The sequence below is a fragment of the Coturnix japonica genome, chromosome 1 (genome assembly GCF_001577835.2).
Source record: "Coturnix japonica isolate 7356 chromosome 1, Coturnix japonica 2.1, whole genome shotgun sequence".
Lineage (NCBI taxonomy): Eukaryota > Metazoa > Chordata > Aves > Galliformes > Phasianidae > Coturnix > Coturnix japonica.
The window spans coordinates 45536735-45560706 of NC_029516.1; the positions used below are offsets into that span (position 1 = coordinate 45536735).

General features: G+C 44.7%; 1 protein-coding gene and 1 long non-coding RNA gene across 2 annotated transcripts; one reads left to right on the plus strand and one right to left on the minus strand.

The window, feature by feature from the left end:
- The first annotated feature begins 344 nt into the window (after positions 1–344).
- SLC25A17 (solute carrier family 25 member 17) lies at positions 345–12073 on the plus strand. Its single transcript, XM_015860739.2, has 9 exons — positions 345–527; positions 2678–2738; positions 3540–3606; positions 5022–5173; positions 7424–7540; positions 8226–8371; positions 9060–9155; positions 10979–11061; positions 11472–12073. The coding sequence occupies exons 1-9, from the start codon at positions 390–392 to the stop codon at positions 11617–11619; spliced, it is 1008 nt and encodes a 335-aa protein (XP_015716225.1). The 5' UTR covers positions 345–389; the 3' UTR covers positions 11620–12073.
- Positions 12074–14953: 2880 nt separating this feature from the next.
- LOC107312927 lies at positions 14954–16835 on the minus strand. The gene is made up of 3 exons (XR_001554700.2): positions 15979–16835; positions 15495–15640; positions 14954–15049 (listed from the first exon to the last, which is right to left on the minus strand). It is a non-coding gene; the product is annotated as an uncharacterized LOC107312927 (long non-coding RNA).
- Positions 16836–23972: the final 7137 nt, after the last annotated feature.

Here is a 23972-nt window from a genome sequence, read left to right on the forward strand (position 1 = left end):
TGAGATCTGCCTGTCAATAAATGAATGTATTTGCAGAACGTGTTATGTCTCTTCGGGTGGCAACATTTGGCACTTTTTGTGATTTATGCACTTAAGTACATTAAGTACTCCAGCTTGGGTCTGCCACTTAAGTACATTAGCTTGTTTAAAAAACACACCAGCTTTTTTTGTTATGCACCAGCACTTTGGTGGCCTTTGGGGATAGGAAGGGCTGTAGAGAGCAACGAGGTCTCCCCCGAGCTCCTGCGCACTCACCGAGCCCGTTTCCCACAGCCGCTCCTCCTCAGCCTTCCGCTGAGGCGCGGCCCACGCATGCGCGCAGCCCCCAGGAGGGCCGGGCTGGGGCGGTGCTACGTGACAGCGCGGAGGTGCGCGGGAGGGCGGGCGCAATGGCGCGCGTGGGGGCGGCGGTCGATAAGCTGGAGCTCCGCCGCGCCGCCGCCTCGCAGCCGGAGCCCACCAGAGCCGCGGCCATGTCCTCCGTCGTCTCCTACGAGAGCCTGGTGCACGCCGTGTCCGGCGCCGTGGTGAGTTACGCGAGCCGACGTGGTGGGTTTGGAGCGAGCTGCTGCAGCGCTGCGTTTGGGTTACCCCGGGGCAGCCGGAGGTGCGTGGAGCCATTGCTGGGCTGCAAGGCACGGCACGGGCTCTCGTTTGAGGCCGAGTTGTGGTTGGATGAAAGGCGTTAGGTGTTAACGAACAATAGAAGCTGGTTATATATCGGCCTGCCACGGAAAGCGAAATACAACTGTTACTGTCTCTGTCTTCCTGGCCCTGCCTGTCAGCCTCACACCTGTGTGTACAGACCGGCACAACCAGGCTGTGCCCCTCATCTGCGCTTCTGGTGCAAACCAGGACCATAGACCGTGTATAAGCTTCAAGTCTGATAGAATGGCACCTCAGCGTCCTGCTGCTGGTTGGCTGATGGGAATTCCCGCTTGTGTTTCACAGCGCTTACAACTGAGCTGCAGCAAAGACAGAACTTTGTGCTTCATTCATCCATTGCACTTCTGTACCTTTGTGGATTCCACACATACTAACATTCATATGCAAGTTAAGACCCCAGAGCAAGATCTCCTGTCCCTGGAGACAGCCAGGGTCAGGCTGGAGGGGTTCTCTACACCCTGATGGAGCCATAGGTGTCCCTGTTCATTGCAGGGGTGTTGGATGACCTTTAGAAGGATCCTGTGATTCTATAAAAACGCAACCTATGAACTGTGCTGAAATGATGAATCAGAGCAACATGTCTGATCACAGCGTCATCACTTTTGTTTTCCTTCCAGTTCAATGGAAGTCCATTTATCCTCTGGACTACCAGGTCAAGTCTGAGACTGATTAAATTAACAGTGCTGTGAGCAGTCTTTAACTGAATTATAGAATTGTTTTTTTTTAGTCTCTGCACGTAGTTGGAAAGTAACCTTGTTCCAAAGGCTATGGGAATATCAGCTCTATAGAGGTAGTATGGCAGTAATTAAGCTGCTCTGAATATTGACCGTCAACACGTATTTTTTACATCTGAAAACCAGCAGAGCGTAGACTTTGGTCACACAGACCTCTCCTTGGCAATGAAGTCACCTTGGGCTGCTTGTTCTGACTGCTTACAACCACCCCTTGGGTCCTGCCAGCTGCTGGCAGCACTGCGGTGATGCTGACCAGGGACCTGAAAGAGTGGCCTAGTGGGAAAAGTTCTGCTTTGGTCAGATAAGCTCCCTCACCTTCTGCATTGCCATAGAGCTGCCTGAATAGTTACACCTGTAGAATGGAGGTGATAGGGGAGCATTGCTTACCACCAGTTGGAATTGGTTAAGCCAGTTTGTACCTGCTCTGGAGATCATTCAGTGATAGTTTGACTTGAATTGGTAAAGCACTGAGCTTCAGCACTGGCTGAAAGGTGGTGGGAAAACAGAGAGTGCAATGTCCCCCTTTCAGCAGCACAGGGATGTAGGTTGCATTGCATGCACCTGCATGCAGCAGGGACAGTTACTTTCTCCTGCTGGTGCCGTGATTCAGACCCTGAGAGCAGTTTTGTTGCTGGGGAAAGGCTGGTTCTGCTCATCTCTGCCCCTTGCTTCTTTCCTGGTGCCACTGTGTGATACTTCTGGCACTCTTCAGACTGCACTGTTGAGTTGTTCCATTTACAAGCCCAGCAAAAAAGTAATGCTGCTTCTTTCAGCTTCTTCTCATCGGTTTATCTGTAGGAGGGGGAGAGGGTACAAATTCTTTCGTTGGCTGTAATCTGTTAATCAGCTGAGCTAGCTCATGGCTTTCTCTTGAGCCATAGCTTCTTGTATGATTTAAGCTGGTTTTAAGAAGCCTGTACCTTGTGCCCACCTATTTGTCCTGTTGGCTTCTACCCAAACCTTTCACAAATGTTTCCCCTTTTCCATCTTCTTACTTGAGTTAATGTCCATGGGGAGGATAGTTTTCTCTTTGGACAAAATGCTTTGAATGGTTTTAGCTTTAGTTTGATCTAATAATCTGTAAGTAAAAAAAAAAAATCATCTGTAAGCATGGAAGCAAAACCCATTCCATCCCTAATATTCTTACATGTGCAATTTGTCCCTTCTTCAAACTTAGTACACCGCTTTCTGGGTGAGAAGCAAAAGACTACCAGAGAGTTTGTCAGGTACCTGTACAAGCTACCGATACGCTAATTTATTTCTCTCCTTATTTTCAGGGCAGTATGACTGCAATGACTGTATTTTTTCCTTTGGATACAGCTAGGCTTAGACTTCAGGGTAAGTGTCAAACTCAGTTTTCTTTGTACAGTGGCATTTGTGTTTTCTTGCTGTGTAAGTTTGTAAGGGTTGTTGCATGAGGACCTATCTTGCATGAATCTCATTTGTGCAATGCCTTTCAATTGCTAACACCATGTTTCCAGCAGAAGGTAATTCTCCCTTGAGAAAGTATTGGGCAACCTTTTAATTAGCTGGAAAGACTGTGTGATCTGTGGCCAGATTTGGCTTCTAGGTGGGTGTCTAACAATGAAAAGAAAGAGATGTGACATGACACGGGATTAGATGTGTGTGGTGCTGGTGTTTTTGGCTGCTGAGGACATTTGGCACCACAGGGGCATGATGTGAAAAATGAGCCTGGAATAATTTCTGGAGAAGATATAAAGGGAAAAGTCAGGGGTAGAACTGGGAGCAGGAACGTCTGACACAAATCCCATCTGGGTATAAACTCTGTTCTGATGCTCTCTCCTTGCTGTTGAAGTGTGAGGCAGAGTCAGAAATGAGTGGTGGAGAGGTTAACACCGTGCAGCTCCTGAGCAGTTTTCCACAAAGAAAAAGGCCGTGCAGTTGGTAACGGCAGACACACTGGTGCCCAAAAGAAGCTGCTCGCTGGGAAAGGGTGGAAGTGCCAAGTAGCCTTACCCAACAGCTGAGAGCTGGGAGATGCTTTCTGGGATTTCTGCAGAAATAGGAAGAAGAAGGAATACGCTGTTTGGGGATGTGTTCAGAACATGAAGGATAAGAAGCTGAAAATGAGTCTTGACCATCAGCTTAACCTAAAAATGTGATTCTTCTGTTTCCCAGTTGATGAGAAGCGGAAGTCTAAGACAACACCAGCAGTCTTATTGGAAATCATCAAAGAAGAAGGCCTGTGAGTAGATCCTAATTTTCCCCTCATCTTTATGTAGGCAAGCTTTAAAACATGGTTTGAATTTGCTTATAAAGTGGAAGAGTTAGCCCAAATCTGTGTGAACGCTTTGAAGGGAAACACCCCCATGTCTAAGCGATATGAATGGCAGAAGCTGCGTTTTTTTCACCTTCAGTTAATTGGATTATCTTTCTTGGGTATGTTACACAATCGAGCTGTTTAGCCATGTAACTGTGTCTCCGTGAATGAGGGGGCTGTATCCTTTCAGAAATGAAGGTACGGTTGCACACAAACCTGCATGTACCTGATAAACCAGCTTTGTCTGCCCGAATTCTTGGGTGTGTCCATTTCTCCTAGCACAGATGAAACTCTTGGACAGCTGAGCCTCTTTGTGCAAGAGAATTGAGACATATTTACCAGTTGGAAGTTTCTTCTGGTAAGCAGAGTGGAAGGAAACAAGTGATTCTGTGTGCTAGTGAGATTCGAGGCCTGTGGAAAAGAACGTAACTTCCAGCATTGCTGTACTTCAGTATGTGCCCACAGTCTGTGCTGAGTGGCTTGAAAGCAGCTGTGCGCATGTTCTTGTCACAACTGATTTCCTAAGAGAATCCATGGAACTCGATAGTGGGCGAGAGTTTCCAGAACACCAGTTTAGCTTGGCCAATAACTCTGATAGCTTTGAGTGTGAGCAGTTGGCAGCTGTGTGCATTAGAACCTGTCAGCCGGTTAGCTCTCTCCTTTGTTCACATTTCTACACTGTGTTTGTCTCATGAGGGTGACAAGTCAGCTTCAGTTGAAGAAACACCAACAAGCCATTAACTGTAATGGAGCAACTGCAAAGAGCAGGCATCTGTCCTGTGATTCCTGTGAAAAAAACCACCAGTGATTCTGGCACAAGGGGAAGGGCGTTTCCTCCAGAGAACCTGGCTGAGCAGTGCACGGACTGTAGAGGTTTTAACAAAGTCTGGAACCACACAGAAAGAGCTTTAAACCAAACCAGCCATCCAGAGAAAACCTAACAGTGTGATCTGAGGTCATAAGCACTTTGCTGACCGTTGCTTTTATTCGTCTTGTCTCATAGTAGACTTCTTTGAGAATTCTTTCCTCCTCTGCATGTAATGCAACGTCAATTCAGCTCTTCATCTGCAATCAGTATAATTAAATTTAAGCAGATGATGTCTCTTTCTCACTTACCTGACTTACTGGCTCTATACTTTACTGCAAGGCATTTATTAGTACTTCCACCTAACTTGAACTTGAGAGCTCAGTCTGGTTCGTGACCAGTAATGATGAAGACATGCCTGGTTATTATTGTTTGTAAAATGATGTTGAAGGCCTCAGGGATACAACATGTCAAATCAACCTGCCCAAATGAATGTTTTGCTGATCCTTACCTTAACTCTTTTTCTTTCCACTAGGCTGGCACCATATCGAGGGTGGTTCCCTGTTATCTCCAGCCTTTGCTGCTCCAATTTTGTTTACTTTTATACTTTTAATAGTCTCAAAACTCTCTGGGTCAAAGGTCAGCATTCAACCACTGGCAAAGACTTGGTTCTTGGGGTTGTTGCAGGTAAGGGAATGTACTGGAAATGCACCTCTGATGAAACTGAGATTTTTAACTGTGTAGCGTGTTCCTTTATCAAGTCCACCAGAGGTCTCACTCTTTGCCTATCTCTGTATACCAACTGGCTTTATTGTAAAGCTCTGATGGTTCGTATTGGGAATGCAAGCACTGTGCTGTTGTGGTCTTGTATACTGTTTGTGCATGGTACATTGTTTAGTATGTGCATCTGATATCAAGGTGTCATCATTTAAGATATTGAAGAGAAGTAGCAGGGAGAGAGAATTGTTTTCTTCAAAGGAAGGGCAAATGACAATTCCAGGTGTTTTCAGTTAGGATGTTAGAGGAGTTGAAGTAAGGATTTGGATACAGGTTCTTAGACTTCTTTCTGGGTCATCTGAAAGGGGCAGGAAGTCCCTCTGTATATGCAAGGACAGTGAGAACTATGTGTTCTTTTTCACCCCTTCCTCTCAAGCAGATGCTCAGCAGATGCTTGAAGGAGTGACAGTGCCAACTTCTTTGTGCAAATCCAGCATTGTAAAACTACTACTGCATGTCTGTGTCTTCTGGCACTATTCTATAGGATCAGTGGCTCATGTGACCACACTGAAAAAGCTGTGATTTTCAGGGGTGTGGAGGTTGCTTGTTCATGTATTCCAGCTAGTTTCTTGTTTTATCTCCAGTGTAGGTGATGGGAAGTACTTGGGGGGAAGGTAAGGAAGTTGGTAGATCTGGCTGTATCAGTGGGGTAAGTTCTGATCTAATGGCATTCTAGATCAAAGGCTGCAGGAATCACGGTAATAGTTTGTTACTTAAATGACTAGGTTGTGCTCAACATCAGTAATGAGTAACTCTGTGGAATAACGTCTGGTGTCAACTGAAAAATTCCACTTCAGGTGTTCGCTAATTTGCCCCACCGGTCTCTCGCTCCTCCTACTGGTAGCAAATACAGATTGGACAAACACCAAAAACAAACAGAAAAAACAACACCAGAACCCAAAGAAACAACAAAGAAATTGACGCCGTTGTCTTTCCTATTTGGACAATGACGTTTTGTGTCTCCTTTAACAGAGTCAACCAAAAAATTGCAAGTAGATTATCCTGTAACGTTTTGGGCTCTAACCTGTTAACTCCAAAGCGTAATCACGCTGACTTTGATTAAAAGTGACGAATGTGACTTTTCTGCCTCTTGATATTGTGATCGGTGGCATGAAGTTGAGTTAGAGGCCAGGAACAAGCAGAGTACCCCAGGTGTCTGCGCTGAGTCATGTCCTGATTAATATAATCTTAATCAGTGGACTGGATGATGAGGCAGAAATGGGCTGACAAGAACCTTGTGCAGTGTAACAAGGGGTGCACAAAGTCCTAAACCAGAGAAGGAGCAACTCCAGGCTCCAGTTCAATCTGGCAATTGCCTGGGAGGAAAACAGCTTTGTGATAACGAGTACTTTGTGGTGGACAAAAAGTTGAATGCGAGCCAGCAATGTGCCCCTGCTGCTAAGAAGAGTTAATGTTATCCCCAGCTGCATTAGGCAATGGTTTGTTAGCACTGAGAAAATGTGATTGCCTTTCATCAGCGTTGGTGAACCATGACTGGCAGTGCTGGGCACAGTTCTGGACTCACTGGTACGAGTTACATGGACAGACTTGTGAGAGGCCAGGGAAGAATGAAGATGCTGATGAAGGGAGGAGAGCACCTCTCCTTTGAGCACCCCTCTTTTGAGGAGAGGCTGCGGGCTGGGCTGTTTGGGGAGGAGAAGGAAAGGGGCGAGCACACGAGCAACTGCTGGTTTTTGTGAGGCAGAGACATTTGTAAGAAAGCAAGAGCGGGAGCTCATTTCTATGTGGTTAGTTCAGAAGTAACTGCATTGTGCATGGCTGAGCTGGGAAGAGCTGTACCAGGTGATTGCAGAATGAATGTTACTTCATCCTCCTTGTTATTGCAAGCTGCAGATCTAAACTGCCTCTCTGTTGCAACCCACTGCAGCTGTGTCTATTTCTCCACTCCCCCCATACTTAGTTCTGATTCTCAGCTTCCCTGCGGTACTGTTGTGTTTGGGTTTGTGTGAAATCCCTCTTAGCACCGCCTTTAAGAATCCTGAATTTTGCACCTCGAGTTTGCTTCACTTGTCCAAAAGGCTGAGCGTTCTTGTTCTCACTGTTGTAGCAATGCAGGGGCTCTTTGCTTGGTAAGCAGAGAGGGATGCCGTTGGAATCTTCTGGTTGGCACTGATTTTCCTTGTCTTGTGTTTGCATCAGGTGTTGTGAACGTACTCCTGACCACTCCCCTTTGGGTGGTGAACACACGGCTGAAGCTGCAGGGAGCAAAGTTCAGAAATGAAGACATTGTGCCGACCAATTATAAAGGCATCATAGGTGAGCATCTGCTGTCCTCAAACAAGGAGGAGCTCCTACACTGGAATCTCACAGCAAGGACTCTGAAGGTGATAGACTGTTATTCATGTAACAGATCTCCTTGTGGAATCTCTGTACTCCCCTATCACTTTGCAGTCATGCAGTTTGACAGGAACCTGGACTGTGCCACCTCTGATGGTAACTGGAGAGTTTGTTGTCTGTGCACACATAACCTCAAGGCTTTTGCAAAGGCACACAACATCTTACCCAGATCCTGGAGGAGCAGTGAGCCCAGCAGTGTGCTAGCTGGGAGGTCTGCCTTTGGACAGACCACCTGCAAATGTACATTTTACTCACTATAATCTCTAACCCACGCTCACCTTCAGGCTGCCTTGCTCAGTAAGGAAAAAAGGTCATTTTGAAGAGGGTTCAGAAAAACTAATGTTGATTCTGAGCTTGAACTGAAGAGCTGAAGGCACCTGCATGGCTGGCAAGCTTTACTCACGCTAAGAGCGGTGTGAAGAACCTCCTCTGTCACCATTTTTCCATTAACTACCCGATTAGAATAGAGGGTAAAAAATGCCATAGAGATGAGTGTTGAGGACTTTAATAAAAGCGGAGCATCAGTCTTCAAGTATAACATCTTCTACAACCAGAATGTTGTGCTCGTAACTGTAACAGCTTGTTTTTCTACCTCATTTCTCAGATGCCTTCCATCAAATCATACGGGATGAAGGAGCCTTAGCTTTATGGAACGGTACTTTCCCCTCCTTGCTGCTGGTCTTCAATCCTGCCATACAGTTCATGTTCTATGAGGGCTTTAAAAGAAAGCTTTTGAAAAAGCAGACACAGGTAGGTTTTAAGACCAGGTGATGGACATTCTCTGTTAAGAGAGAGATTCCTTGGGGAAATGTAGATTTGGTTCGATTCCTTGTTCTTATGGAGCTGTAGAGGTTTTTGCTGCCTTCTTTTGTTTTCTCTGTTGTTGGGTTTTAGTGTATATAATGGCATGAGGTTGTTGTGCCTAGTGGGCTCTGGATCTATGTTAGGCATTTTAATTCTGACATATCAGTTTGAGAAACAGGTAGTTTTACATACCCTGTACATACTTCCTCAAGCAAATTAAATATGTTGGTTGCCCATATTTCTGATTGGAACCAACCTACTTTTGTAATTTGGAGAACGTTCTGATATGGACACCCACTAATTTTCAGTAATAAATTCACACAGACGTGAACTTTCACACTTTTCCACTGAAACAGGCTGTAATCACGTTGTTTCAGTAACCTGCCTGGAGGTGCAGGTGAGAAATGCAAAAGCTTCTGAGTAGGTAGGAATTACAAATGAACTCCTGTTGTGGGGAAGCTGCTTGTTTGCACTGTGTTTTGGCTCTTAGGAGTGAGATAACCTCAAGCTTCATGATACTTCTTTTATTCCAGAGATGCTTAGAGAGCCAAGAAGCAGGTAATGCTACTGAACTGTGAAAGATATGCAGGTATCTGGCTGATGGGGTGTTTTGTGTTCTTTCTGTATTGAACAGCTGACATCTTTGGATGCTTTTGTCATGGGTGCAGTAGCCAAAGCCGTTGCCACCACCCTCACTTATCCTTTACAGACGGTGCAGTCAATCCTGCGGGTGAGTACTATTTGTTTCTGGGTAACTGATCATTTCCAAGAACATGTCTTTCCTTTGAAGCCATACTGATGGGTTCCGGTGGAACTTGGCATTGCTTTGCCAGATTGCTTCTAGAGCTATCAAGATTGGCAACGTTATGCATCTGTATTGTGTCCCACAGAAGCTGGTACTCCATGCAGCTTATCGGCACTGGAGAATTGTAGCTTTACTTCTTTGGCTATAAACAGAAAATGTGTCAAGTGGGAAACTAGGATTACATCCTCTAAACCCAGTTTGTTTCCAGATGACCTCAAGCTTTAAAATCTCTTTTATGTTTTTATTTAATTTTAGAGCTGTTACATATTTATTTATATTTTCACTGTGTGTTTATTGCTACTCTCATAAGATATTTTGTGAACTGTGTCTGCCCAGCTTTTCTCAGTTTCTGTTCCGTCCCTCCTCTCTTCACGTTCCTGTGCATACAATGTCATCTATGTAGAAATCAAGTTTTTATAATAGCCATTTCTTCTAGAACTTTCTCAAGTTGTGATTATCAGCAGAGCAATGCATTCATTTGCTCTTTCATCCTGTCTAGAGAGACTGTACGCATCTCAGGAGTTGTTAATAATACAGGCTTTTATTATTTAGATGATAGGTTAAAAAGAAAATTATATTTAAGCAAATGTACCTTTATTTGGGTTCATTGCAGGATGGCCTGTTTTTAATTTGTGGTGCCTTTTTTGCTGGCATGAGTGAGAACTGTCAGAAAATCAGAATGCCCTGTTTCAGCTTTAGCATTGCACAGTGCTATCGTGTTCCTGGATCTGTGTCAACAGAACAGCTTTACCCTTCATTCCTTTCCATGAATGCGGCAGAAATAGCTGCAGTTTTGTGACTCTCGTTTCCACGTTTCATTTGTTTCCTCCTGCCTTCTTGAACAAAGTCCTTCTGTCTCTTGGTGGCAGTGTCATTCTTTAAAAAGAGGGCTGCTCTGGTTAAGTTGTGCTGATGGTTTGATGACAAACCAACTGCTGCCTCCTGCTTGCTCTAGCCTACGGCAGCTAGTTTCTTGCTGGCTTGCATGGGCAGTCACCTTTATGGTAAAGTGTGCACGGCATTCCTGGGTTCATAATTCTCTTTAAAACTCATGCTTCATTTTCTGAGTTAGAGAATGCTGTTTCCTTTGGGAGATCTTTAACTCTTTGTTCCTTGTTGAAGCTCTTTTGCAGTGCATCAGGGCAGTGTGATGATAGAGAAGAGACAAGAAGGAAGCTTCCAAACCTGGTGGTGTTCAGAAACTTTGAGTAACATGGGCTGTGACTGGCCCTGTAGCTTGAACCTAGTTAGTATTTGAAAACTGATAGACGCGTCTGATTCTCTGACAGCAGCACTTAACCTTGGTTTCTCAGGATCAAGTGTGTTAGTTGCTGATGACAAGTCATTGCTTGTGAGAACCTCTTCACCTGAATAGTTTCCAACAGTTCTGTTGCTGCTGTTTCTCAAGGTGTGTAGCAAAGAGACTTGTGTAAACCCCACGTATTCTTGCAAGCTCAGTTTTTGAGATGCTAAAAAGTTTTCTCCTGTAGGTCTAAAAGGCAGCAAGCATGGCCGTGTGTAATGCTTTCTTGGAATTTGTCTTAAAACCAAAATAGTTTATTGTATCACTGAGCATGAGAAGTTGAGTAACTTGAGCTTTAGCTTCATGCCTTTGCTGAGTGCTGTTAAAGCCCAGAAAAAGAGCTGTAGGATCGACTCTTCAGGCTTTCTAACCATGTATTGGGTTCTCAGGCAATTAATGTGGGTAACTACTGCACTACAATGCTGATGCTTCCTTTTTGTTTCAGTTTGGACGCCACAGATTGAACCCAGAAAACCGAACACTGGGCAGTCTTAAAAATGTTCTCTACCTTCTTCGAGAGAGAGTGAGGTGAGACTTGTTTGTTTGCTTGTTTTTCTAATACGGTATAATAAGCATTACTAACATCAACAGCATTGCAGGATGTGACTCTTGTTTCCTTTTGCCTGTCCATCACAGCCTGAACTTGCCATTTGAATCAGCCTGATTTTTGTTGTTGGTTTTGTTTTGTTTTTTAATAACTATACTATACTGTAGAAATACACAAAACTGAATTCTCCTTAAAGTCTCTGAAGCAGCCGTTATATGGGAAAACGATTGATTCACCTCTGGCTTTAAAAAGAAGCAAGTTTCTTGCCCAGAATACTTAACCTGTAGACTCTTAGTCATAACAGTCAGTTAAGAGATCAGGAATGAATTGAACATCCCTACAGTTGTCATTAACTTGTAATAATTCCTTTTCTTCTTCTTCTTCTTCTTAGGCGTTTTGGATTAGCAGGACTCTACAAAGGCCTTGAAGCAAAGCTCCTGCAAACAGTCCTTACTGCTGCTCTTATGTTTCTAGTATATGAGAAATTGACTGCGGCAACCTTCAGAGTCATGGGATTAAAGCATTCGCGCACGCATTGAGAAAGGAACCTATGCCAAAGGTTATGGGCTCTAGAAAAATGTATTCCGTTTTTGAGACTGCACTTGGGTAGTAATGGGTCCTCACTTGCTCTTCTTTAGCCATCTCCATTCCTTGGAGAAGTTTGGAATGCAGTCTGTAGGAAGTGTTGCCACAACTTTGGGAACAGCCCATTCCCTGCTCTTCTGTGGACTCACTGTGTTAAGAAACAAAGCAGAGACCTTATTCAAAAACTTGAAATGAAATTCCTACTGCTTTGTGAATTGGCAGACAGTCACGGTGAGAATGATTCCCTCACTGTGCTGAACTTCTGATTTTCCTTTGAATAACCCTCAACTATTCTCCCTGTCTTTACCTTCTGTTAATGGCTGGTGGGGCCAGTTTCATGTTATTCTCCTCACACTATGTTTATGTCACTCAATAATGTGGATCATTAAAACAATTCCGAAAGATCAAGATTTTGACAGTTTTCTTTTAACACTGCAACGTGTTTGCAGCACAGAATGACCAGGTGTTCTCCCAGAAACCTGCTATTGATGTTTCTGAACTGCTACTGTAAATGCTGGCAGTGAGTAGGTACAGTGCCTTCCTGAATCCACAGGCAGATATTCAGTGCAGACACTGAGTAGAAAAGAGGAGAGTATCCTCATGCTTTTACAAAGGGAGTGCCTCAAGAAAGTGACTCCACTGAAACATATACAATTCTGTATTTTCAGGTTTCTTGTTGAGCATGTGAATTCCTGTTATCATGCAGACAGGGAGCAATAAGCCTGTGCTTCATCATTGGCATGCCTTACCAAAAATGGGGTTTAGTTGTTTTTCCACACATCTTCCCAGACACTTTATTGACCAGAAGGCCAAAGGGTTGTAACTGTTGTGCCAGCTAATGCAAGCGTATATGTTCTTTTGCAGAGTTTTGTTTAGTCATCCTTGACCACAAAATGCATATAAATACTGCTGTCTGTCATGAAGTCTGCAGCAGGATTCTTCTGAAGTGCAGTCTTACAGTTGGTATTGAGAGAGGCTACAATAGTTTAACTCCAGTGAAGTCTGGGAGGAGTAAGTGCTGCAGGAGGTTTGTTGAACTCTGAAACAGTGTCTTTCCCCCTCTCTTACAATTTGAATGAGTTCTGCATGTGAAATGAGAATGTCTTTCTGCAGACATATTGCCTTCTTTTGCACAAGGATAAATTGGACTTTAGGTTCAAAAAGCACTGGGAGTATCAGTGTACAATAAAACTGCACTTTGTGCTCTGCTTGGTTCTTTTTGGCCCAAGTGGCATTTGCGTGTGACATCAGGAGGAATGAGTAAGCACAATGAGCTGGGGTTATACTTTGCTAAATGACAGGACGTTTCCTGAGATGATGTAGACCTCACTGATGGTAAAGAAGCAGTCACACTTCGGGGAATTGCAGTGAAAATGTTCCGTTGACTGAAACGAGGGATCACATAGAAAGACAATTTGGTGTGTCTTGATGTTTTTAATAAGACATTTTCTGTCATCAGAATGGCTCTTGGTAAACCACTTTGGGTGTAGAAGGATCTGTGATGCTCTTGCTCTCAGAATAATTACAGGTGAGCTGGGAGGCTGCTGGCTTTTTGTAAATGCCAGATGTTTCTGATAGCACTTCAGCTGAAATCTGTGGTTGCTGGAAGCTCTAACTCAGTCTCTTGCAGACTTTTGGGTCTGTGTTGATGTTGTAGGTGTTTGTGCTGAAAGCCTCAAGACTGAGATTGCTGCTAACAGTGCTCTGCTTTTCTCAGCCCAAAACTGTGTCCTTTCACTTCCAGAGAACAGAAAGTGTTTTCATCTCAGAATGAAAACCAGACTTCTGAAAAATACGCTTACAAAGGGAAGAGAATTTTTATGAAGGACAGCAGCAAAATCTGAGCCAAGTTCCCTCATGGGTAACTGTTCTTTCTTTGGCTCACTGTAGGGGATCTAAATTGAATCCCTGTCAAATCCTTTCTGTACCTCACCACACCCCTAGTCCAACGTGCAGAGACATCTGTGGCAGCTTAGAGTTTGCTAAGAGAGCAGTTACTCTGACGTCTTGGTGTTAGGGGTGCTTTTTGCTTCTGTTTACACCTTTGAACCTGCCTCATTGTTGCATTGATTGCTTGCCTGAATAAATAATAGCAGAACTGTATTTAATGCAGTAGTGCAGGAGGAGGAACAAGATATACTTCCCATCTGTCCAAGAGGAATAGAGCGTGCTGGGCTGCAGAGCCCCTGGTACAGATCAATCTTTCCATTGTGCATCTTACTGCTCATCTGCTGAGGAAGGACAAGAGGAGTGCTTGCCCTGCTCCTCCCATACGTGTTACAAAGGCAAGCAAACACAATCCTAGAAGTGGGAGCGAACTGTCACATTCCTGCCACAGGGGTCTGTTGCAAAATGCAGTGATCGCCATTGCCACAATCATTTTCCCATTGCTTGTGAAAAACATTTCCCACCTGATGAGTGTGTGGCAGCAGAGTACAAGGACACGGGGAGTGGTGGAGCTCTTGGTGGGGCTGGCATCACTTATGTGTTGGTGAGTTTTTAATCAATATGATTTAAAGCAGAGTCAGAGGGGGAGACAGTATATCTAAAACAGTCATTTGCTTAGAATTACTTAACCAAGTAACAAAGGCAACGCGATTTGTAAGAGGGAACCGCATTTGTCTGAGCTCTCCCAGTGATCCTCTTATGCCAGGGGAGCTGCAGTCGTCAGCGCTCCTTACCCGGCTGCCCTCACTGTGGGTGCTGCTTTAATTCTTAGCAGCAGCTAATCTCTTCAGTGCACTTAACATCCACATATGGAGCTCTTGATTTTTATTTTTGTTTTTAATTTTCCTTCCTATAAGGCTGATGTGGCATTAGATAAATTCTGAGCACTTTGGATGGCTTCCCTATGGCATCCTTGCTGAGAATTGTCACTTGAAAATTCTTGGTGTGACCCTGAAGATCTTAATGTGGGATCCATAGGTGATCTCAGCTTATCTGGGTAGGTTACAGATACGGTGGGGTCCCATTACATGCTCCATTGTCTCAGCTCAATGGTGGGACATTGAGAGGAATGGAGTTATCCTTTTGTACAAGAAATCTTGTCTATGCCTTTGTCTTGGGGAGTCTGTCCTTTCAGAGTCCTTGAGGAGCAGTGGCAACTTACTGATGTGAAGCTGGTACCAAGTGCTGCCTATTATGAATGCTGATGGGAGAAAACTAATTGGATGGATTTTTCTCATCATCTTTTCCTGTGCACGTGCCCATGCAGTCCTAAGCCTCTGAGACATCCCTTGCATATAAAAGAAAACTCTTCTCATTGCAGTCGTTTATGCCAGGTTTCTCTAGATCAGTTACCCAGAAATTCTGCAAAGGATAAGTGAGGGTGGTGGCAACGGCTTTGGCTACTGCACCCATGACAAAAGCATCCAAAGATGTCAGCTGTTCAATACAGAGAGAACACAAAGCACCCCATCAGCCTGCATATCTTTCACAGTTCAGTAGCATTACCTGCTTCTTGGCTCTCTAAGCATCTCTGGAATAAAAGAAGTATCATGAAGCTTGAGGTTATCTCACTCCTAAGAGCCAAAACACAGTGCAAACAAGCAGCTTCCCCACAACAGGAGTTCATTTGTAATTCCTACCTACTCAGAAGCTTTTGCATTTCTCACCTGCACCTCCAGGCAGGTTACTGAAACAACGTGATTACAGTCTGTTTCAGTGGAAGAAAGTGTGAAAGTTCACGTCTGTGTGAGTTTATTACTGAAAATTCGTGGGTGTCCAGAATGTTCTCCAAATTACAAAAGTAGGTTGGTTCCAATCAGAAATATGGGCAACCAACATATTTCATTTACTTGAGGAAGGGTTACAGGGTATGTAAAACTACCTGTGTCTGCTTTTTTAAAAGCTTTCTTTTAAAGCCCTCATAGAATATGAAATGTATGGCAGGATTGAAGACCAGCAGCAAGGAGGGGAAAGTACCGTTCCATAAAGCTAAGGCTCCTTCATCCCGTATGATCTGATGGAAGGCATCTGAGAAATGAGGTAGAAAAACAAGCCGTTACGGTTACGAGCACAACATTCTGGTTGTAGAAGATGTTGTACTTGAAGACTGATGCTCCACTTTTTTAAAGTCCTCAACACTCAACTCTATGTCAATTTTACCCTCTATTCTAATCGGGTAGTTAATGGAAAAGCCCTCTTCAAAATGATCTTCTTTCCTTACAGAGCAAGGCAGCCTGAAGGCAAGTGTGGGTTAGAGATTAGACTGAGCACAGAAATCCCACAATAACAGTCCTTCATCTTCAGAGTCCTTGCTGTGAGATTCCAGTGTAGGAGCTCCTCCTTGTTTGAGGACAGCAGATGCTCACCTATGATGCCTTTATAATTGGTCGGCACAATGTCTTCATTTCTGAACTTTGCTCCCTGCAGCTTCAGCCGTGTGTTCACCACCCAAAGGGGAGTGGTCAGGAGTACGTTCACAACACCTGATGCAAACACAAGACAAGGAAAATCAGTGCCAACCAGAAGATTCCAACGGCATCCCTCTCTGCTTACCAAGCAAAGAGCCCCTGCATTGCTACAACAGTGAGAACAAGAACGCTCAGCCTTTTGGACAAGTGAAGCAAACTCGAGGTGCAAAATTCAGGATTCTTAAAGGCGGTGCTAAGAGGGATTTCACACAAACCCAAACACAACAGTACCGCAGGGAAGCTGAGAATCAGAACTAAGTATGGGGGGAGTGGAGAAATAGACACAGCTGCAGTGGGTTGCAACAGAGAGGCAGTTTAGATCTGCAGCTTGCAATAACAAGGAGGATGAAGTAACATTCATTCTGCAATCACCTGGTACAGCTCTTCCCAGCTCAGCCATGCACAATGCAGTTACTTCTGAACTAACCACGTAGAAATGAGCTCCCGCTCTTGCTTTCTTACAAATGTCTCTGCCTCACAAAAACCAGCAGTTGCTTGTGTGCTCGCCCCTTTCCTTCTCCTCCCCAAACAGCCCAGCCCGCAGCCTCTCCTCAAAAGAGGGGTGCTCAAAGGAGAGGTGCTCTCCTCCCTTCATCAGCATCTTCATTCTTCCCTGGCCTCTCACAAGTCTGTCCATGTAACTCGTACCAGTGGGTCCAGAACTGTGCCCAGCACTGCCAGTCATGGTTCACCAACGCTGATGAAAGGCAATCACATTTTCTCAGTTCTAACAAACCATTGCCTAATGCAGCTGGGGATAACATTAACTCTTCTTAGCAGCAGGGGCACATTGCTGGAACGTGCACCCTATGACACCAAGGAATAACTTTTATCCTTGCTGGGAAGCTGAGTTGTCAGTCCAGTATAAACTTTAACGCCCTGGTAAAGAGATGCATTTGTCTCCAAGGCTAAAAGGAAATGCTGAATGTAACTGTGGTGATGGTGGGCAGAGTAGTGCAAAGAAATACCCCAATTTATTAAAATGATAAAAAATGTTGCTCCTTTAGTACAAAAGCAAACAAGTGGATTAAGGAATAATGAATGTATCTGGATTCCCATGTAAAATCTGAAGATAGAAAACTAGTTACTGCATTACATATATTCCACAGATACGATTTTTCCTAGCAACAGAACCTGAGGTGTGAGATAGGCATGTGGGAGGCAGCTCTGATAAATGCCTTTCAGTTAAGCACTTACTTTGGTCCTCTTGTTTGACTGACAGACAAAATTATTCCACTATATTGAGATAGACCCAATACATGAGTATCAAGGCTAGAGAAACTTCACTATCTGCATCATGCCTTTTTAATTTGGATTATTGGAGGAGGGGGGGGTTGTTTGTTGTTCGGTTGAATTGGGTAGACAGTGTTCTGAAATACAGAATATAAACATAACTATCACAGAGAACTGAGGTGGGAAGAGCCCTCTGTCCATCTGGTCCAATCTCTGCTCAAGCAGGGACATCAGAGCTGGGTGTTCATGGTCACCTCCAGGTGGGTTTTGATGTTCAAGGATAGCACCTCTCAGCCTCGGTCAACCTTTGGCAATGCTCTGTCATCCATAAGGTGAAAAATTGTTTCCTGGTGCTGTGTTCTTTGCAGCCTTCCTTCAGGTGTCCATACAAAGATCCCTCTATGCCTTCCCTTCAGTCAGTACCCTGAACTTCAGAAGAGTGAAACTTCAGCTGTTTAAAGAGTTATTGAGTGAGATCTCCTGGGAAGCTGTCACTGGGAACAGAGACAGGGAGCAGAGCTGGCACCTCCTTAAGGATGCCCTTTTGTGAGGGAAAGAGCTCACTGTCCCCCAGTATAGGGAAACAGGCAGAGGACTTGACGGAAGGAAGGGATGCCATCCAAAAAGACCTGGACGGGCTTTATTCAGACGGCAGTGAGGCGCTGGCACAGCTGCCCAGAGAGCTGCGGGTGCCCCATCCCTGGAGGTTCAAAGCCAGGTTGGATGGGGCCCTGGGCAGCCTGAGTCACTGGGTGGCAGCCCTGCCCATAGCAGGGGTTTGGGGCTGGGTGGGCTTTGTGGTCCATTCCAACCCAAGCCATTCTATGAATCTCTGATTCATAGACTCTATGACAATTGGTAGCCTTAAACCTCATCCCAAACACTCTGCTTACCTGAGCTGTGAGCAGCAGCTGAGTACTGGCTGTTAGTCCTGCCCCACACCTGCCCTTGCCCATGGAGTCAGGGATTTTCCTCTGCTCCATTTGTGCAGTGCAAGCAACTTTCACACAGCCCAGACGCCCACTCAAAGTATTACCAAGAGCCAGGGCATTCAGCCATCTGTGGCTCTGACAGCTTCTGCTTAAAGGGCCCCTGAGGTTCTGTGGTGGCTTTTTGTCATCTGTGGAAGTGAAGGGAAAGTCCTACTGGGCACAAGTGCACAGCCAGGATTTTTATGATGCTTGCCCATGTCAGCTCCTTTGTTGCTTTTGTTCCCCAGTGCTGTCATGGGCTGGGTGGAACAGGATGCTGAGTTTGTGTTGTATGAAAGGAGAAGGTCACTGTGAACAGTTTTCTCTGGAAATCTCTCCCTGCCCTTTGTGGGCAAACCAGCTCATGGGTTTAAGTGTGCTGGGGCCACCACCACTGAGTGCTGCTGGGGATGCCAGCAGCCAGTGCTTCACAAAGCCACCCACATCACTGTGTGGATGAAACCACCCTCTAGCCTTCTTCTCCTCTGGACTAGGCCAACTGGCTTCCTCCATCCCGTTCATCATGACTGTGTGGGACCTCCAATGGCAGCGGTGTGGTGCAACATTTCACAGTGTTGGCAATAGAACTGCAGCCCTGTGGAGCCATTCCCTCTCCGTTATATCTGTTACCACATGAGTAATCTCCAAAACTGCTCCAGGAACAACTTTGGCAGGTGCTGGGGAGCTGATCTGACCATCATCCCTCTTTCTCTGGTTGTCCATTGCCCCCTTTGAGCTACCCCAAGAATTCATGTGGCCCAACAGCTCAAGGCATTCTGCCCACCAGATGTCACCTGGTTTATTTTCCATCTACGAACTAAACTTTCCAGCTGTCTGATGAGCAGCAGCACAGACAAGTGTTCACAGCTTCATTTTCTTCTATCTAACATGTTTCCCAGCCAACATCAAATGCGGTTTCCTGGGCAGCATAAGGGTAACAAGGCACATAAAACCTCAAACACAAGGTCTGTCTGGGAGAGAAGCAGCAGGGACAGGATGGAGAGAACATGAGAGCATGAGGGTACTCTTTAGGCCATGAGTGAGTTGACACTCAAGGAGAACCTCCCCCTTCACAATCAAGCGTCTTGAACAACTTCATCCTTGGTTTTGCATGATGGTCTCTGGATAAACCATAAATGGTTGGGACCACGGGGACTGAATTTTGCTGTGGCCTCTTGGAGATGCTCCCACTCAAACAAGACAAGGCCCAGCTGCATCAGGGCTGTGAGAGAGGTTTGCGTGGCTCCTGTGTCTCACTTGCTGACCCAACAAGCTGAAAAGTGCTGGAACCCATTATGAGAGGCAGGAATAAAATGGAAACCATATCCTTCCTTGTTAAGATTCTCCAACACATTAACACACCAAGTGGGTACTGTAGGTTATAAGCTCCCGTGTAAAGTCTCAGGGTACTGCACTTTTGGTTCCTGCATCTTGGCGTGTGGAGGTGATGTCCCCAGAGCTTGTGGCACCCTTGGACTATATGCAGCTTTTGGGAGCATTCTTCCCAGGTGGGGGATGCTGTAATGTTCGTGGTACTGCTTTGCCCGTTTAATATATAGTTAGAACAACTGGACTGGCAGGGAGCAGCTCCTGTAATCAAAACCCAGCTGCAGCTTTGAGCCCTGCTTCTGGCTATACATATGGCTGCCCCCAGCTGATCTTCTAACATGGCACATACATTTAAAGACTATTTCTGGTCATTTTTAGCATTTCCTCCACTCAGACTGAATATGTTCGGTCACATCCTTTAAACCCCAGGAACACTCCACTGAAGGGAGAGCACTCCAGGTTTGCTGTTTTCTCAGTCTCAGCCACTTTGTCTGAGGCTCTCACCCGCATCAAACAACCACTTCTCTGCACTTAAAGCTCACCAGGGAAAGCAGGAAACAGAACAAGAGAAAAACAACATCGGTTCTGCAGTAAGGAGACAAATCACTGTTGTCAAATTTATTTGCCTCCATAAGTGGAAGAAGTACTTTTTATAGGCTTTTTATTTTAGTAACAGCAAATGATGATGTCTGCCCTCTACGTGCAATGCCCAACAGAAGGCTGTGCTGCTACATGCGTCATGTAGTACACATGCCAGCTTTCTGTTCTCTTTATATTTATTGCTTTTGAGGGGATTCAGCCTCTCCCTTTTGGGAATTATTCTGGTCGAGCAGTGACTATTGTTGGCTCTTTCCCTGTGTCTCCCAGGGCATTCACCATCACCAGCATTTTGTGGGTGGTTCCCTTATTAAAAATATCCTCAACAAGTGTGAAGCTCATAGAGAACTGGAAAGAGGTGGTACTTTTCCTCTCTCAAAATAACTGCTTGGAGGAAAGGTTTTGTTTGGTTTCTTGGGCTTTATGCGGTTCCTTCTTTTAGGCTGCTTTGTTTAGCTCATATTTTTTGTTCCTTGTATTGACCCCAAATTTTCCTTTTCTCAGATTTACTTGAGCACTCCTGGCTATCACAGTAGCACCATCACAACCACTCCTCTTTTCTTGACATTTACACCATGCAAAGTTTTGTGTGTAATCACCACATTCTTTTCTGTGCTTGTCATTTGACCAAATTATACATTGGAGCAGCTCAGATGTATTAAAGCATGGATTTGGCAGGGAAAATTAAATACCTTTTAAAGTCTTTCTGGACTCGAGGCACCTGTACTGGATATACAATACTCTCTGTAGAGCAAATGCTTCTGACCTTTGCCTTGTTCCATGCCTCCTGGCTAAAGTGTGGTCAGTCCTTTCTTCAGGAGGAGACACACAAGTCAGCAAGAGGGAACTTCCCACACCTTCAGGACAAGATTGGTGAAGAGTGGCTAAATATCTGCCTATGGACACAGCAGAGAGAACTGGGGTGCTGGGAAGTGCAGACCTCCATGGCTTGGGGAACCAACATGGGGCTCTCCAATGTGTCAGACACCACTGCCCATGTGCTGACAGATACAGAAGAGGAACCACTATGGAAAGACTGAAGAAGATGATGACTGGGACATGGTGGCACTGGAGGAAGTGGGATTTCTTCACTATAGCAGAAATGGCAGTAGAAAAGCAGACAACAACCAGGAGATGGATGATGCCCAAGATACGAGGTGGGACATTACTAACTGAAGAGATGCTCTGAAAACTGCACTGCTGTGAAAACAGAAACATAGTCACAAAAATACATATTTAATATTTATTTTCTTATATTTTGGATGCAGTCAAGCACTGGAAAAAACACCTCAGTCACTATACCCTTATGTGTGTCCATCACACTGTTCTTCTGCCAATGAATGTGACCTGAAAGCAGGCTGAAATTCCAGCTCGTACCTTTACCAGGGCGCCTCAGCAGAAGCAGAAACTCACAGAGATAAACATCCCTGCAGGCTGCCGTCCCAGCTATGATAGAAAGCAGCAGCAGCAGATCACACCCAGCAAAGGTCAAGAGAAGAATAGGATAATTTACTCACACAAGAAGCTACTTCTAGTCAAGGGCCTTCTGAGGTTGCTGCATGCCCCGAAGCTGGTGGAATTCTATTCCTCAAATGTGAGAGAGATAATATAAGCGAGAGCCTCTAATTAGCCTTTCCTTCCTCCCCCCCACCCCTTCCCCCCCACTCTAATCCTGTTTAAGAGTTAAGCTCACTCTTGTTCTCAATGATAGCCTGCAAAACTCTGACGAATGACATGACTCTGACATAAAAACATTTCCTATACGCATATAACACCATTCTGCAATAAATACATCTCCTGTTACCCATTTTACAACTTGTCACCTTTCAGGTTAGCTGAGTCTTCATACAGGATAGGAGTTAGCAGCAGCCAGTACAGTCCCTTCAAAGTCTTTATTATTACTTACCTTTCCCTGGATGCTCCTTCCTGGATTTGTTATTCCATATAGGAAAAACAGGCCTAAGTGAGGCCGCCTTCTGCAGACAGCATCACTACTTGATCTTTTGCTCCTTTTAGTTGATTTTAGTACCAGAACTCCCTCCCCATCTCCCTCAGCTTCTTTTGACAAGCCCTTGATGCGTTCACATGCCCCTGAGAAATGGACAGACTATTGCATTGATCACTGACCATAAACTGTTACAGTGGCCATTGCAAATGCAACTGTAGGAATAAAACCATAGTGATACAAACTAGACACAGACCAATTCTCCAGGCAGCCATGTATTCATGTGTTTGAATCACAGGGATGTTACCAACACATAAGCTCAGTGTTCCAGTTCTTTCGTGATCCAGTATTAACAGCAGGACAACAAGCCCAGTCCCTGAAATTTTTTGAGAAAATCATTTTGAGAAAACATCTCTTTTGTTCATCCATTACAAGTTTAGAAAAAGGGCACTCCATCCATCCACAATCCTGCCTCAAGTCCAACAGAAGGAAACCTGTTGCCAGGTAAGTAAAACCAGTGTGGAAATATTTACTCTTGCCCATTACTAGGACACGGGATGCTTTGTGCTGTTCTGGGAACAGATGTGAGATATCCTCCTTGGCTCTTAAAGTAAGCAAAGAACTTTGATTTGCTGCCAAGGAGGTTAGCTCTGACTTATTACTTCCAGAGGCTCTTTACCCTGTAATGCCCTTACCCTTCTTTAGCTGATAGATGTGTCTGTCTTCCTACACAGTTTCTTTTTTTTTTTATTTTTAATTAAATTGTTGTAATTCAGCTATCATTTCAGAGGTGAGAGAGACTGTAATAATTCTCCTCTCTCATCCCCTAGATCCTTGCTTTCTACCACAAGCCATTGCATTGCATCTGTGGATCACAAATATTTTACAGTGGAGGGCCAGAGTCATCAGACCTAGTAGGCCAAAGCTTTGCTCAAGTTTACAACACAGCAGTTCAGGGAAGAAGCCTCTAAAATGAGGATGCAAGGAAACAGGCTCAAGTTGTGCCAGAGAACATTCCAGTTGAATGTTACTAAGAATTTCTTCACAGAGAGGCTGTGCAAGCCTTGGAAGGGGCTGTCCAGGGAAGAGATGGAGTCTCATTCCCTAGAGGTGTTCAGGAGATGTGTAGACATGGCATCAAGGGATGGGCTAGTGATGGGACCTGGTAGGTCAGGTTGATGATTGGAATCTGAAGGTCCTTTCCCATCTTAGAGGATTCTGTGATAAACATGTTTTCTAAGTCCCCTTCCAATGATTTATCCATTCAGTTTGAAGCAGAATAGATCAAGAACACAATTTTTCATATAACGTGTGGTTAGGAAGGTAATTATTCTGACATCTGAAGAACATTTTGCCTCAAGTTGTATAGGAAAGTCAGTGTTGTAGTGTGGGAACACACTTGAGAGGCAGTGAAAGAGAATTAGGGAGTCAGTCTGGAGGAATGGGCAGGAAGTGGGGTTTGGAGACATAGTATAAACCCTCCTACAGTAGTGCTCTGCGATTTGGGGAAGCTGCATTCATTCCAAGTGAGTCATATATGGCTTGACATTGTGGGTTTGGCTCCATCTATGGGAAGCAATAAAGTACTACAATAACCCCCAAACAAATTGGTGTCCCTGTCCTTTCAGCTCAAAAGATTACAGCCAACCTTCGACTTTATTTTTTCAAGAACCGCAGCACATCTCTACCTCTGTGCTTTTGAAACCATGAGTTTGTGAACAGCACTGTTGACTACTGTAAAGCCTTTTCTACCCATACAGAGCACAACTTGAAAGCCACAGCCTTAAGTTAATAATTAATACACTGGTCAACAGAAT